The sequence below is a fragment of the Cynoglossus semilaevis genome, chromosome 6 (genome assembly GCF_000523025.1).
Source record: "Cynoglossus semilaevis isolate Cse_v1.0 chromosome 6, Cse_v1.0, whole genome shotgun sequence".
Lineage (NCBI taxonomy): Eukaryota > Metazoa > Chordata > Actinopteri > Pleuronectiformes > Cynoglossidae > Cynoglossus > Cynoglossus semilaevis.
The window spans coordinates 10995056-11011518 of NC_024312.1; the positions used below are offsets into that span (position 1 = coordinate 10995056).

The 16463-nt window shown below is 38.9% G+C and overlaps 3 protein-coding genes across 3 annotated transcripts in view; 1 reads left to right on the plus strand and 2 right to left on the minus strand.

The window, feature by feature from the left end:
* The window catches only part of frmd4a (FERM domain containing 4A), a 65423-nt gene extending 55746 nt beyond the window's left edge, over nucleotides 1-9677 (minus strand). The window contains exons 1-4 of the mRNA XM_008311919.3: nucleotides 9494-9677; nucleotides 8071-8258; nucleotides 7838-7952; nucleotides 7647-7703 (exon numbers count right to left, since the gene is read on the minus strand). Of these exons, the coding sequence (XP_008310141.1) occupies nucleotides 7647-7691 (45 nt within the window). The 5' untranslated portion in view covers nucleotides 7692-7703; nucleotides 7838-7952; nucleotides 8071-8258; nucleotides 9494-9677. The remainder of the gene's footprint in view (nucleotides 1-7646; nucleotides 7704-7837; nucleotides 7953-8070; nucleotides 8259-9493) is intronic.
* Nucleotides 9678-10182: 505 nt separating this feature from the next.
* The window catches only part of LOC103380109 (transmembrane protein 116), a 7073-nt gene continuing 792 nt past the window's right edge, over nucleotides 10183-16463 (minus strand). Inside the window, exons 2-14 of the mRNA XM_025056430.1 lie at nucleotides 15514-15588; nucleotides 15185-15410; nucleotides 15040-15083; nucleotides 14504-14567; nucleotides 13419-13550; nucleotides 12947-13051; nucleotides 12808-12857; nucleotides 12598-12717; nucleotides 12437-12482; nucleotides 12046-12117; nucleotides 11802-11955; nucleotides 11627-11709; nucleotides 10183-11530 (exon numbers count right to left, since the gene is read on the minus strand). Of these exons, the coding sequence (XP_024912198.1) occupies nucleotides 11372-11530; nucleotides 11627-11709; nucleotides 11802-11955; nucleotides 12046-12117; nucleotides 12437-12482; nucleotides 12598-12717; nucleotides 12808-12857; nucleotides 12947-13051; nucleotides 13419-13550; nucleotides 14504-14567; nucleotides 15040-15083; nucleotides 15185-15217 (1062 nt within the window). The 5' untranslated portion in view covers nucleotides 15218-15410; nucleotides 15514-15588 and the 3' untranslated portion in view covers nucleotides 10183-11371. The remainder of the gene's footprint in view (nucleotides 11531-11626; nucleotides 11710-11801; nucleotides 11956-12045; nucleotides 12118-12436; nucleotides 12483-12597; nucleotides 12718-12807; nucleotides 12858-12946; nucleotides 13052-13418; nucleotides 13551-14503; nucleotides 14568-15039; nucleotides 15084-15184; nucleotides 15411-15513; nucleotides 15589-16463) is intronic.
* cimap1b (ciliary microtubule associated protein 1B) overlaps nucleotides 15641-16463 on the plus strand; it is a 2207-nt gene continuing 1384 nt past the window's right edge. Inside the window, exon 1 of the mRNA XM_008311941.3 lies at nucleotides 15641-16173. The gene's annotated coding sequence lies outside the window, so the exon portion shown is untranslated. The remainder of the gene's footprint in view (nucleotides 16174-16463) is intronic.

The following is a 16463-nucleotide window of genomic DNA, read 5'->3' on the forward strand; positions in this document are numbered from 1 at the left end:
ACCAGCCACCCCCGATCTCTCTAGCACATACTGCAAACCTACACTATAACCCATTCCCATCTAAACAACCAAACTATGAGGGGTTCCAGGCAGAATTCCATTCCATTGGTGTGTGTGTGTGAGTGTGTGTGTATGTGTGTGAGAGTGTGTGTGTGTGTGAAAAGGAGAGGGCAGTTTAAGGGCTACCATTGTCCCCGCAGACAATAGCGACTCTCCATCATTTAGCAACCTGATCAACCTCTATTCTCATAACGGACAAGACATGAGTCATCACCTTTGAAGTACACGACACACACACATGCACACACACACACCCACACTCTTTATCTACACTTACCTAAGCAGGTAGGTGTAGGTGCTTTATACATTAGTCAAATGTCATATTTGCATAGTACAGCTGCCAATAAAGAAAAACTGCACTAAAAGCCTGTCCACTCCCACTAATACCTGAGCTAACGTTTTCCCTGAGTTCAGAAAACCATGAAGAAAGCATCCTTGTTTCAAGCTGCAGCTTTGTGTTGCCTTGGTAACGATGACCAAAAGGGCACGAGCACCAGAGAGACAGAGACGAACATCATGACAACTGTGAATTAGTCAACTGACATTGGCAACTGACATTGCAGGTCTATAATGTGTGGACAAGAGCATTAGCTTAAGCTAGCTAGAAAGCTAATCTGGGGCAGACTTTTTTCTGTGAAAAAATGTAATTTAACACAAGTCAACACATAGATATGTGTGGTCTTTGGAATCCAGCAGAGTAGGATTAACATTCACGGAAATTCCTTCGTGAAATACAGTTATTGTTTACCAAAATGGTGGCCTACACATGTCAACTAATTTCTGAAACTAATCATTTAAATTTTGATATATACGGGCAGGATGATACGCATTCATACTGTCTCTCACATTTTGTCCCAAAACCCTTCCTCTGCACACAGTGAGTTTACAATTACAGGACAATGCTCCAACAGCAGACAGGAATATACAGCAAGCTGCCCTTAAACTAACCTCCTGAGTTCACCCATCCCCCACTTCTCCTATTTCTCTCCTCATTCCCAGCTATATTTCTCACATTATTTAGTGGTATGATTTGATTTGGCTCTCTATCTAATTCTTTACTCTTTTTTATTATACTTTATTTTGTGATTACATATTTAGATTTCACTATGTGCCATTATTGCTTTTGCTGCTCTCTACGGCATCAGCCTTTAAAATACATTTTTGTGATGTCAAAATGGGGTCACCAGCCATGTTGGGAACCACTGCTTTAAATGCTGACATACATGTTGTATTTCCTTCTTTTGTTGTTGCATTTATCCACAGCTATTTTACAAATCTGCATATCTCACTGGCTCACTCACAGCCATATGGACAGATAATTAAAAGGAGGCGGAATTTTTGCTGACTCTTTCTACTGAAAACTACAATTACCTGGGGGGGGGGCATCCAATGAGCTGAGTTAATTATCTTTTACCAAATAGACTGTGACTTCATGGGGAAACAAAGAAATGAATTGTAATGATTACGAGGCCAGATTACACATTTCTGCTCCTTCTCCCGTTTCTGTTTGTTATAACACTTTAACACATTCAATATGTTTTTTTCACATCACTCACATGTAAAAACAAATATATACAGTCCATATGATGAGGAATCTTATTATCTTGTGTTTTATACAGGCCTTTAGTCCCAGATGTAACACACACTAACAGTGAATGGAGAGGACCGTCCAGTTAAGGTACAGGGTATGTACTTCTGGTAGTATTTCTGATATATTTTTTTCAAATTAGTAATTAATCAATTACCATGAGGTGTATTTCCCAGGACATCCATACAGGCAACACTGATTAAACAGAAGTGTTTTATCAGGCCGCCATGTCAGAACATGTACACGAGAGACAAGAATTTAGGCATGTACGTCCATACTCACCTATTAGCCAAATTGCGTATAAGCCGACCCCTGAAAATTGATCCAAAAACGATGATTTTTATAAAAACTCACATATAAGCCGACCATAATGTTTTCATTTTTTGCCGTGTTAATATGTCTTGGAAAATGCTGTCCCAGGTATTTATGCGCATGTATGCCAACCCCCCGATTTGATCTTTATTTTTTGGTGTTTTAAATTCAGCTTTTATGCGAGTATGAAAAGTATTTCATATTTCATCATTGTTGTAGAGACCAGGTGTGTGCACAGGGCAGGCAGATAAAAAATCTGCCTGCGGTCAAACACTGTGTGGCAACCAGAGTGGCAGGAAGCAGAAACCCCGAGGAACTCACTTTCTAAAAGCAGGTGCTCCATTATTTGGAAATATATGGCTTGACTTATCACATGTGCACAGGTGGTGAGAATCAAAACAATCATCCTGACTCATGACGCAACATTTTTACTCTAACATGAGCAGAATCTTTATTTCACAGTGTTCAGTGCGACATATTTAGAGTGAAGCTAATCGCTAATTTCAAGACCAAATGCTCCGGCCATTGCTTAAGGAAATGAGGTCAGTTGTTGCCAGGGAATCGCTTCTGAAGTCCATCAAACACCACACACGCAAGATGGAAAATATCCTCTCCCAACATGCACAGACTTAGATGCTGTATGCCGTACATCTGCTATAGGCGAGGGCTCACATTGGCTCGGATTCTTAAAAAGGAGTTAAAAGGTCAGAGAAGGGCGGCCCCTCAGTCACACCTCAGAACAGCTCAGAGGATGGAACATCTTATCTCACAGAAGCAGAGGAACTGTGAATTAGAGCAGGAGGCGGTGGATAGGAACAGCTAGAGTGTGCATGGTTTTTGATCTTCACACACACACACACACACAGAGAGAGAGAGAGAGAGAGGGAGAGAGAGAGAGAGAAAATAGAGGGAATTTCTTCATTAGTCCATCTTTTATGAAACTGCAGTCTTAAAATGTTTGTCTTGTGTTTAATTCAACACCTGGGAACACATCTTGTAGCATAGGATTTAAACCGACACATGTAGTATATATTGAATATCATTTAAAAGGACAGAGAGAGAGAGAGAGAGAGAGAGAGAGAGAACAGGAGTTAGCAGTAAGGTTTTATTCATCCCCAGCCATATAAATAGCGTTCACAATGCTCTCAGTCGCCCCAGTGATGGTCGCCTAGCAACTGTTGTTGCGGGCAACCAGCATTCCTAGCAGACAGTACACCAGCTGTGGAGAGAGAGAGAGAGAGAGAGGGAGAGAGGGCGGGAGAGAGTGTGTCTATCTCTGTGTCTCTCTGCGTGGGGGGGGGGGGGGGGGGGGGTCTTAATGGTGCAAACAGCAATATCTCATCCTCCAATAGCAGTTCATCCTTTTCAATAACCACCACAACCTTAACGAATTATTTTGGTAAAATGAAGTCCCCATAAAGTGTTTCCTATTTAAGAGGAACACTAAGATGCCATAGGAGGACACACACACACACATACACACACACACACACAACAGGATAATGCTATTTTCTCCCCTCTATCAGTTGCATTCAAACACTGCCATCTACTGATTATTTTAAAAAACAGACAAATGCAAATGTTTTGTGGACTCCAGCAGAAAATACATATAAAATAAATAAATAAATATAAAATATTATACATATAATCATATTCTTTCTGGATTTCATGTAATTATCATTATTTTTCTTATCACCACTGATTTAATGATATGGTGAGCTTTTTTTCCACAAACTTCATATTTGTTTTTCTTTTCCTATCATTAGACGGTGTTATTTACAGACACATGTCAATTTGCAGCATATATCACAAAACATGTGCTGCAACAGCATGGATAAAAGCTTTACAGGGGTTCTGTTCCCACAGGGCGACTTGACTCAACTTTCACATACGGTATATAAAACCCTGTGTCAATCACTTGTGCTAACAGAGGTAACATCTTAATCTAGGACCTAAAAAACATCAAAAGGGTCTGACTTACACCTGGAAGCCACAAACGACAGAAACTGAATGAAAACAACGCTGCTTTCCGTGTATGGTGTTGCATGACGATGCATTTGTATGTTTCATGTGGTTGTTAGGCATGTTTAGATTAGACCTGCTGTCATGGATACGTCTGCTGGGAGAGTGGGTAAAGACCTTTAACTCTGGAGTTACAGAAGTACTGATATATTTTGTACATCGACATATAGCTCCAGTATATATATAAAATAGTACATTTTTTAACTGCATCTACATAAATATTACCAGTCTCACGTGGTGAAAATTTTGTTAGTAAAATACATTGTAGATCTTGTTATCATGTTCTGTTCAACATGCCATATTAAGATTATCAAATAAAAAATATTAGCAAAATATTACCCAATCATACAGAGCCAACAATTGATCAGACAAATTAAAATAATAGCATAACAATGATTTAGAGTAATATCTGCCTTTCATTACAGCTTCTAGGCATAGACGTTTTTATGTCTTAGACTATGACTTATACCACTGTGTTGGTGTAGCTGAGCGACACAGGTACAGAAAAATGCCTAGATTATTTAATATTTTGTTGACCCGTATGCATGTGCAAACATGAATACAGAACTCGAAAATCTACAGAGCTGATGATTTCGACTTGGACATCTGTTCAGAGACAGATGGTGAGTCGATCGGACCTCATGGTACCCTCCTGACATGCTGCCCCTCTCTGAAACTGGCACCCTGGCACACACGACGTGAGCTAGCCTGCGAATTTGACCCAGCATTTACAATGAAAACATATTTACGTGATTAGCGCTGGCTGGATCGTCTAACAGATGCCAAATGTGGATCCAACTGATCCAAAAGGTGCTTTACAACGGCCAAAGTTTGGTGGAGATAAGTACAGCGGAAACACAATTTAAACTCCGAATGAAGAATAAACTATTTACAATGGTTAACAATACTGAGGAAACATCATCATGATGTTGAGTTTCCTCAACAGTCCTAAAGTTCTGTCTGGTCCCTCTTTTCTGTTATTCTTTTCAGATTCATTTTTTAAAATGAAGTAAAAAGAGCAAAAAAAAAAAAAAAAAAGAAGTCAAGATTTAAAGATGATTTTATACCACATAAAATCTGGCCGGTTTTCTGACCAGATTGAACCTATTTGTATAATTTGCTCATTTCTCTTCTTTTCCTTGAAAATGTAGCATAATATTCTAGGGTACTAACTACACAAATAAATAAGTCGGTGTTCAGGGATAACCAGGAGTTACAGGTGTACAGTACAAGTCAACGAAACGACACAGATATGGCTCCCAAAAAATTAGATATTTTACTAAAGGACAAATTTGGTGTTGTGTTTTGTGAAAAACATCCAGCAGCAGGCAACCTTCCATTTCTAGGATGTGCTGTGTTGCGTTGTAGCCTATGTGGCAGAGCACAAAACTGGGACACTGCAACTGGGAACTGGCGGATGAAGGGCACGTACAGTAGAGTGCACAGAAGCAGAGGACAAGCTAGGACACACGGTGTAGAAAAAAAAAATCAAAATCATTCAAAACAACAGAATCAAAGCAGGTTGAAATGACTGTAATTCCCGAACTATAAGCCGCTACTTTTCTCACAGGATTTCAACACTACTGCTTAAACTATGATGCGGCTAATTTATGGATTTCTACGGGCTAACGAAGTTCATACCGCTAGCGATCAGTGACTTTTCTGGTACTGTGTGTTATACTAGTACAAAGACCTGTGTATGATTTAATTTACAAACAAGTCTATTGTATGACATACTGTTGATTATATTTTATTATATGAACATCTATTGTATGACATACTGTTGATTATAATTTATTATATACATCCTGTCCAGGTTGTTCCCGGCCCTGAGCTGGTGCCTGCCAGAATCGGCCCAGAGTAGAGATGGTAAATGATTTACTGAATGGATTAACTGATGAATGTTCAGTTTTCTTCTGATTTTCTGTCTGAAATAAAAAATGAGACACATGGCTTGATGACGTTTGTGTTTGAAAGATCTTGGCTGAAATATGTACATAAACATAACTCACTGCATTACACAAAAATGCTTTTACTGTAACAGAAATATGTGCTGCACACACCTGCTCTCTCTCTCTCTCTCACGCACACACACACACACACACAAGATAATCAATGGTCTCAGCATGATGTCATTCTCAAACTGCCCTTCACTCTCCTCTCCCCTCACCCTTTTCCCCTCACCCACTCAGCGGCTGTTCTGTTACAGCACATCAAATCAAGAAGCAGTAATTTGATTGGTGATGAATGAGTCACCGGCAGCCTGGGAGGTTCAAATGACATTACTTGTAAATGAATAACGTTGGTAAACATTTCTTGAGGATTTACAGCGTCACGTCCAGCCCGGCCATGATCTAATGTGTTTTTCGGCGTGCTGTCTAAATGTTTGCTCACAACTTGGTGGTGTTGCCCTCTTTAGGGGCTTGATTTTGTGTGTGGTCAACACCGACATTTCCCTGAACATCATATGTGTCACTAACCAGCACTGATTTCATTAAATACAATGGAACCTCGAGATACGGGCGTCTCAACGTACGATACTTTAATTTTAAAAGTTGTTGCACATATTTTACATTGTATGTGTGGACAATGTTTACGACTGACATTTAGACCTGGCTACAGAAGTGATTATGGTGTAAATAACATCTCCTCAAACTGCAACAATATCCAGTCTATTTCAATTGCATATGTAATGTAAGTCTACAAGTCCTTCAGAAACAAATCAGATCCTTTAAGTGGCTATGATAAGACGTTCAATTTTTAGGTAGACCACAACACACACACGCTTTCTCTCCCTCTCTTTCTCACTTCCTGTCTTTCTCTCACCCCAGTGAAGTGCATGGCCAATTGCCATAGTAACAGACAGTCATGACAGGTGGAGATAGCAGGTAGTGTGGCAATGCATGACTGCCCCTGGGGCCACAGCATGAGGAAGCAGAAGAATGAACACAGAAAAATCACCTCTGCTCAGGTTGTACATTTTAATTAACAGAAGCTAAATGGCAATGTCCTCTGCATAGACACGAGAAAGGACACCAGTATTCCTTCAGTACTTTCTGTGGCCAGATCTAAACCCTTCACATTGATAGAAGCAGACCAGTTGTTAATTCCGAGTGCCCAATTAACCTTTAACAGAAGCTAAATGGCAATGTCCTCTGCAATTCCGAGTGCCCAATTAACCTTTATCTCTGAACTGAAGCTGGAGAACTTACAGAGAATCCCCACACTCAGGGCCAATAGGCAGACGTTCTAAGTCCTCCAGTTACCACAGGAATCGAACCCTGATTCCCTCTGTGTGAAGCTGGTGCATTTACGACCACGCTGCCATGTGGCTCTAATACTTTAACATACAGCCATGTGACTCTAACACCAAACATACAGGAACGTAATGTTCAGTACCATGTCTTGCTAACTGCAGCAGCTCCATGACCGCTGCAGCAGTGGAGCAGGAGGAGGAGGGAAAATGTGGCTGCATCACCAGGAAGTTTCACAAGATTTTACATTGTTAGATTGTAGAACGTGGGAGGAGCAAATGAGCCCAAGCCCTTTTTTTAATAAGATAGCTCACATCTTGCCGAAGTGTGACAGGAAATGTTTTGGCTGACGTTTGAAGAGACACAACAGAGGCAGAAGAAAACCAATGTAAAACCTCTAAGAGACTCACCATCAGCAAGCACACGGCAGATTCTGGGATGAGCTGCACAGCCATGATGAGAGCGTCCTAGAGTTTTTAAAAATGAAAATGTAATATTAAAATTTTCACAGTTTGGAGAGTCTTTATTTTATATAGATTTATATTAAATATACATGTAGTCTTTATCTTCTTGTGACTATAGATCCCAGCAGCAGGCTCACCTTTGTCCAGATCCAGCTCTGCACAGGTCCTCCCACTTTTCTGCCGTAACCCCCTCTCTCTGTTCTTCAGTCAATGCTGTAGACCAGCTCTGGTGTCTCACTGTAACACCACTGCCTGGTTTGACAGAAAATGAGTCTGTCTTCGCTCAGTTCGTTGATCTTCCAGTGCAGGAGACTTCCTTCTCTTACTCCTCATTCACTTTTCAAACACTCTCTGTGGAACACACACTCACCTTAAACCAAATCCCAAGTGTCACTGTCTGTCACTGTCCCTTCTTTAGTTGCTTGCTTGCGTTTCAGCTCCCAATATGGAGCTCATCTTGGAAAGCGTGCTTGGGTTGTCCTGTCTGCCTCTTTCTCCTGAGTCTGTCTGGCTGCCGCTCCGGGAGAGACAACCTGCATCAGTGATGCTCCCAGCAGCCTGGGAAAAAAAAGAAAAAGAAAAAAAAAACACTCCTGTGTGCAGGAAACCCAGACAGTGCACCTCACCTCTCCGCTCTAAGATCCAGCACAAATAGCTCCTCTTGAATTAGTTTTTAATCTTCATATAGCATGAACGTAGGACAGAGGAGAGGAAAGCCAGTACAAGGAGAGTGTAATGGATGCTTTTAAGGAATCAGAGGATGAGTGTAAGCAAAGCCAAGATGAGAGACATGTAGTGTAGAGGCGGCAGCAGCCACTGGGAGGAGAGAGGGCTCCACACACACACACACACACACACACACACACACACACACACACACACAGTCGGTGCTACGCATAAATAACGGTGGGTGGAGAAGAGGGAGGGGTAAGAGCCGTAGAAATGCAGGGAACGGAGCAGACCGCGCCTCTCATCTGCTGAAAGAGCAAAGCAGCATGGGATATTAGTAAATACACCTCAGTCTGCTTGCTGAAAAAGGATATTTGTGCGTGTGAGTGCAGACCACATTTGGATCAATGGTTAATATCATTTTTCACGGATAAATGAACCTAAAACTGTGACTTGATTTTCAGGTTTGGGTTTTTTTTTTTCTTTTTAAGACGTTTCACCTCTCACCCAAGAGGCTTCTTCAGTTCTGACTGGATTAAATGACCTGCATGACTGATAACCTATACAGACCGGTTTGGGTTTGTTGTTAATAATTTAGACAGAAAGAGATTCCAGTATGGATTCTGTCTTTTGTGTAATAGCTAGTGAAGCACACAAGGCAGAATAAATTGTAAATAAATAAAAAATTGCAAAAATATGAACCATACATTAGTGCAAAGGTGATGTTTGGTGCAGCTCGCTGTAGATCAGATTTATTTAAAGTACATGCATGAACACATCATGCATGTACCTTAAATACAAGAAAAATATTTTCAAGCATGCATGTTTGTTTCTGAGGATACAATGGACAGAGCAGCCTTCTTGTGTCTAAGCAATTCATATTTACTGTAAACAAATTAAAGTATAGAGATGAGTGCAGCACAAATTTAATTTTGACCTTCAGTAAAAAAATTCAGTTATTTTTCAAACTTTAAATTCTGCTGCTTTAATCAAAGGTTGTCCATCAAAACGATAAGAAAAAAATTTAGGCCAAAAATGTAGTTATCAAACACACAGCCAGTCTTTTCGTTTGTACCAGTACATTTAAAAAAACCGACTCTTCTGTCCCATAAACTGAAGCTAACCTTTTAGCTCCGACCTTGGTCTTCCATCACTTATCTTCTGTTTGGACCGGAAGTCCAGTTTTGAAGAATGTTTCCGTCTTGAAATACAATCCAAAGTTAGTCGAATCAGGCAGAGCTAAAAAACGCTGTTCTTCACCTACTACTGGCTCTAGCGTGGCGTCGACTTTTAATTGCCTGTTGACGCAGAGTACTGTTTGTCTCCCCCGCTGATTTTTCTCTGCACTTTATTGGCTGGATCAGAAACGTGACCCAGTTTGTATTGGATCGCGCAGTCAAACGTGAGGCACAGCGAGCCGCCCTGTATTGGAATGTGGAAATCAGTGGAAAATATTAATATTTATTTTATGTACTTTTTTAAATCATGATGGCAGGTGAGGCACTGCCTCCCCTGACCGCACGCCACTGTTCAGGTACGATATTTTTTCTGCTGTTTTTAGCAGTAATTATTCAATTGGCAGCAGGTTTTGGGGCATAAACTTGCATTTAAAGGCATTTTGGGAGTTTTAATTTCTTTTGCATTTTTTCGTGGTATTGTTGGCTTGTTTAAATGATTGTAATTGGGGTAATTATTGGTTTAAAATTGTGTTTTCGTGAACCGACTTGTTCGAAAATATAGGCTCTAGAAAACAGGGTTTCTACTGTATTGAAAAATTGTTCATACTCGAATCTATTTTTTAAACTGTTTTCTTTGGTGACATCTGGTGGCCAAGAGAAGTTTTAATTCTACAACTTGAAAACCTTTCGACAGAGATGAGTTGACAGTTTCTGTTCATTCCAGAATTTCTTTCTTGAAAACATATATTACTAAATGATAATCAAACAAACACGAGATATGAATAAAATGTTAAAAACAAAAACAAAAACAAATAATACATTATACTATGAAGGACAAATGATAAATAAATCATACAACAATACTGGCAATTAAACTTAATGTTTAGATCCTAAACTGTCATGAAGACCTACCTAGTCCCCATTTTACATATTTGAAACAAACAACAACAACAAAAACCCACATGCTCAGTGAGAAAATATGACTTCTTCCCAGCAGGGCCAACTACCTGAGCCAGGACATAAACTGATGATATTCTGGCTGCAAGGCAAGCGCATTACCCATAATACCACTGTGTGCCCAAGATTAAAAACAAACAAACAAGAAAAAAAACCCCACTTGTAATATAAGAAGATTTGATTTGTATGTGGGAAAAAAAATTAGACTAGAAGTAAAATCTGGATACAGAGGGGCATAGATATCATACAAAAACATCACTTGTTATTAGTTTATTATTAGTGTAACACCGATTTAACCTTTAATGAATGGTTAAGGTGAGAAAATATGACAAGAACTGAACACAATGGTTACAGTACAAATGAGAAGTTCTAGCGATGGCTGTGCATAAACAATGAGTCTGCGGTACGTTAACCATTAATGCCTGGACAAAACGCTTGAGCAGTTTGTAATACTACAACACAAAAGTGTTTATCTTTGAGTGTGTGCAGTGTGTGTTGAGTGTGGGATTGTATAAGAGAAATGTCCTGAGTGGAAACCACAGGATTGTACAACCACATGTTACTTTTACGAGACAAGTTAAAGGTACTGTACATGTGTACAGAACAGAGCACACGTCATGTCTGTGGCATCTCGGCATTTCTCACTGTTGGATCACACATGTACAGCCAAGCAGTCAGAAACACTTGATAAAAATTCACAAGATGAAAATAAGTAACTGAGTCCTCGACTTACATGGAATTCGGTTGGAACAGTACAAGCATGTCACTCACCCACACTAACACAGTGATAACATCATAATTTAGGAACCACAAAACTAAATAAATCATGACGTGTACAAACATTTAGCCCACTGTTTCAACAGTTTCTCACGTTAAGGTTTCGCTTCTTAGTGATTCTTCAAAGAAGGCACGGCGAGTGTATGCCAACAAAGGCGTGTTCTCCCCTAAAACAGCCTCTGTGAAATTTGTTCGTCTCCACGCATAAACCAAACTGTTCAGGAAACCTTGCAGGGACACACTAGCAGCCTGAAACAAATAACATTAAAACAAAACTCAAACTCTAGACCAAAATGCCATTTGATTAAATTTTTTTGACTGCCATTTTGTGCTTAAAAGTTCTACCTGTATTATGTAGAGGCCAAACAGGCTGCGCTGTCCCACATTTGTCCAAGTTATAAGAGTAGAAAGGAGAATGAGGACAAGAGCTGCATTGAACCAATGGGACAATAAAACACATGAGTCAGATAATCTGTGTGTCACCATCCTGGATGCAGAAACATGTAGAGGTGTACAGTACCTGGGACCCAGCAGAACAGGATGACCATCACCATTTTCCCTGCTGTAGAAAACATATTTTTGAATCTCCGTCTAGACTGCCCATCTCCTTCCACTGGAAACAGATCTTGATTGGTATACCTTTGATACCATTTTCCAACCTTGTAATAAATGACCTATAATGATAAGAACCATGGTTACATCTCAGCTATAGAAAAACAATTAGCTTTAGCTTGAGATAACGCTGTTGAACACTTGGGACTTACAGAGCAAGACAGCATCACTGGTATCACCACAAGAAAGAGAAAAACCTTGATGAAGGTGTCATGAATGATCTCCTGACGAGAAAAACAAACGCACAAAAATGCAAAAAGTTAAAAAACGGTTAAACTAACAGACGGAGGATGACACTCGCTACATTTAAAGTTAGATTTAAAACCTTCCTTTTTGAAAAAGTCTAGAACACTGGCTAAACTGAGTTATTCCTTAGTTGTGCTGCTATAGGCCTAGACTGCTGGGGGAACTCCCATGGTGCATTGAGGTCTTCCTCTCCCCCCAGGAAAATGTCACTTAAAGCCATTCCTTTTCTACATAATATCTTTCTTTTTTTTTAAGTCTAGTAGGGTTTAATAAGTGAGAGTTTCACACTGTACTCACAGCATCAGAGCAGGAGTCCCTCCACACATGTAGAAACAAAATACAACTGTGACAGAAGAAAGGTCATTAATGTTAAAACACACACAAAACACATTGTCCATTGAATTGACCCTAACCTTACCGACTCTTTAATTGGATTTGAATGATTACTGTGGGCTCACCTGGTGCAGTACTTGCTCTCGTTCTGAAGGATCGTGGATTTGTTAGTGTCTGGAATTAATGGAGTTGTTTTTATGAAGGGAGTCAGAACATATGCTAAGTAAATTGCTATAGGAGTCAACCTGTGGAAAATGACAGAGAAAAATTAGATCATGATTGTCAGTAAATCATCAGTCTGGAAAAAAGAAAACAATTCAATAGTTAAACCTCACCATACAATCAAGTATACTGGTAACAAGACTCTTTTCCTCCTACACTGATTCTGTAAAGCAAAAGGTAAAATGATAAAATAAAATAAAATGTATAATTATCTCAATCTCAATCCTCAAATTGACCCATGTAGGGTTGTACCTGTGTATTTTCAACATCTTCTGGTCTTGTTCTCCATCCTTGGATTGCATTCTTAGACTTCCAGGCATAAACCACCACAAGCAGAAATGAAATAAAATAACACGTCTGGAACAGATGAACAGAAATGACAGTAGGTAATGTTATACTGTACACAACTGTAACGCTGTGCCACTTACATGGATAGCATGCAGCCTTAAGCACCTGAAACAGTGTGTTAGTGTATGTGGGTCTTTTTTATACCAGCATTCCTTCATAATATCTGAGTCTACAGCCGTAACTAATATAATAGTAAAAACAGTAACACATGCTCTTCTGCACAGACTATGTATTTACATAATACGAGACATGACACAGCACAACTGCTCAGCACACAAGTTTATAGAAGCAATATATGAAACACAGAGGGTTTTACTGCTGAAATGACATAATGCCACTGAGAGAAAGGTGACTGGGGACGAAGGGACGTTCTCACCAGCGATAGTGGCAAAATGTATTGACAGATGGTTACACTGCTGTCCGTCTGGAGTCTGTTCATGGCACTGGAGGACATCAGGATGAGAGCGGCCAACAGATCTGCTAGGGCTAGCTGCATGAGGAGATGCACCTGAAACAAACATTCACCAGTATTTATACGTTAAGCCAGTGAAACACACAAGGTCAAGACAAAGCTCTTGTGCATGAAAGTTTGATTTAAACTTGAGCTTCAAAACCAGGTACAAAACAATAAATAAAGTTAAATTAAAAGAGCTACTGGTACGTCCTGATCTACCTATTGGGCAGCCCTGTTCTTAGGCAACAGCAATCGGGTAGGTAAGCAAATATAAATAATCAATAATCAGTTCATATTCAAGAATGTTACCAGCAGATAATTAATATTAACCACAGGATTTAGACTGTAAAGACAGGAGAGTTATAGATAGGGATGTCCGATATTAACTTTTTGCCGATATTCTCCAAACACCTAACTTCCGATTCCGATATCAAACGATACCGATATTGGCCTAGTCATATTTATTTATATATCTCTACAAACCACTGTATGAGTATGAGATGAATTAAATGAGAATTAAATGAGATGAATTAAATGCTGCCATCTAGTGATCTTTGCTTTGATATACAGCTGTTTATCCCCCAAACAATTTTTAAGGCACACATCATTTGATTTAACCCAAACATTGCGTTGTCTGGTTTTCATTTTCTTACAGATATTACATAATATGCTAATACCAGGCCAATAATATCAGACATCCCTAGATTAATTAATGAATTTACCCGTTTTCATGTATTTTTAAAAACTTTGTTGATCTAGGTTAAAAAATATCTTTGTATGATTCTTTATCAAACTAATGTTGGTGAAGAAATATAAACAAATATAAAACACAAAGTCAAGAGTGACTGAGTTTAACCTAGATAGAGTTTATTTTGTCAGTTTCAGATTAAATATGTGGAATTTTAGTTTATCAAGCGTTTGATCTGGGGATTTATACAAACATTTCACCCAGCCACATGTGCACACACACAGTATAGTGTATACAATACATGTACAGTTTGACTTACCTGTTGTTTTAGGTGTTTCCATCTTAGTATGGACACAACTAGCACAGAAAGGCTCCCAATGACACTAGATAAAAAAAAAGTATGCATCAATTATTAAACCAAACCATTCACTTTTGCAAAATGTTTACAAAATAATCTGAATTAACAAATAGCAAATGTATTCATACTATCAGGAATGTGATATGGGCATTGACACAGGAGAATTGGGTGTCAGAAAATGAGGCTTAAACTAAATAAGAAAATGTCTTTCAATGACTTTAGAACCATCTATTTAAAGCTCTTATATAGGTTATTTAATCTCTTAGTCCTGTGCCTAGTTAGATTTCTGTCAAATTGTTGACATTCTTTACCATTAGCTAACAAAAATGAAACTAATGTATCTAGAAATAGTGACACAATCTCCCTACGTGGATGGTAAATTTAGTTTTAAAGTGCAAATAACACCATACGTTATCCTAACATAAGTTCTGTTGTTTACCTGTGGCCCATAAAGTTGAGTTAAATTTGTAGGTGACAAGGGGCAAAAAGACAGTTACCTAGGAGTGAGCGACACCAAGTACACAGTTGTGAGAACATCAATCTGAAAGAAGACAACGCAGTCGTTAGGATTGTAAAGAAAGGACATTTGTGTAGAATGTTACGAGGGTTTTGTTTTATGGAAAGTGTTCTATCTGAGCTTACCTCTTCTCCACTGAGAGTTCCATTTAAATCCATGGTAAATGCCCAGATCTTTCTTCAGTCAAAATCCCCTTGTCTCCACAGCAGTGTTTTACTGTTACAGCACGCCACTGGTTCAATAAAACTCTGCACCTTGTCACGTGCTGCTGATGGTTTGACTCCACCTGCTCACACTGTTCTGTTTGGCTTATCGTCCTTGTGCTGTACATTTGTCATAAATGAGGTTTTCCTGTTTGAAAAAAGTAAAAAGTCTGTCGTAACTTATTTCTATCCAATTTCAGAGGTTTAATAGCCAATAAAAAAGAAACAGGAGAGTTTCTGTATATACTTACACAATAGCATTGATGAATCACAGTAGTGCATAACACAACATGCAGGCTACTGTAAAAACATTCGCAAATAGATACCTAGAAAAGAAAAAAGGTAATTTGTTATTGATGCCATTATAATATATATATATATTATATTCAACATTTTAGAAACCTTTTCTCTCTGAACCCGATCATCTGTTATAGCTATAGCTAACATTAGTAAACAAAAAGTGTCTCCGAGCCGATCCCTTACATCACAACATACCTAACTACTGTCGCTAGCTTTATACATGTCCTGCACAACCCTCACATACTTCTCTGCCACTCCTGACTTTCTCATATAGTAGCACAGTCTTTGTCTGGCTTTCTATAATTTTCTTTCACTAAATACACAAAGACGTAGTGCAAATCCTTAGTTCTCTGAATGTATTTATTTTTTACTTTTTTTCTGGGTACCGGTAGGTGAAATCTGCCCAACACTTCTTCCTCCCTTGTGTGTATACGTGTGTTTGGGAGAGAGAAAGAGAGTGAGAGTGTGAGAAAGAAAACATTGTAAGCGTGTCTGTCCAAGAGTCTTTACCATGGCAATGTTGCCATAGTGAATTTGAAACAGAAACTGTTTGGATTCTAAATGCACATGCTGAGGTCCGCAGAGCAAACACATTAAGGATCAGCATCTCTGTAAGATTTGATCATTTATTCTCTTTACTTAGACTTTAATAAACTTGACTGCTGAGAAAGTACAGATATTTACTAAAAATGTTTCTCTGTGAAAGCTAAAATAAAACTGACAAAGTACTCACTCATTTTGGTGTAATGCCACTTCAGGAATTTTTTAATAACTTTGTAAATATGCCATTTTAATATATTATCAGGTGCTATTAATTATTTCCATTATATTGATGCCAATGTTGCTTATTTTGTTGACATGAGAACCATTACACAGTATTTGAGATAAGAGAGCAACTAGG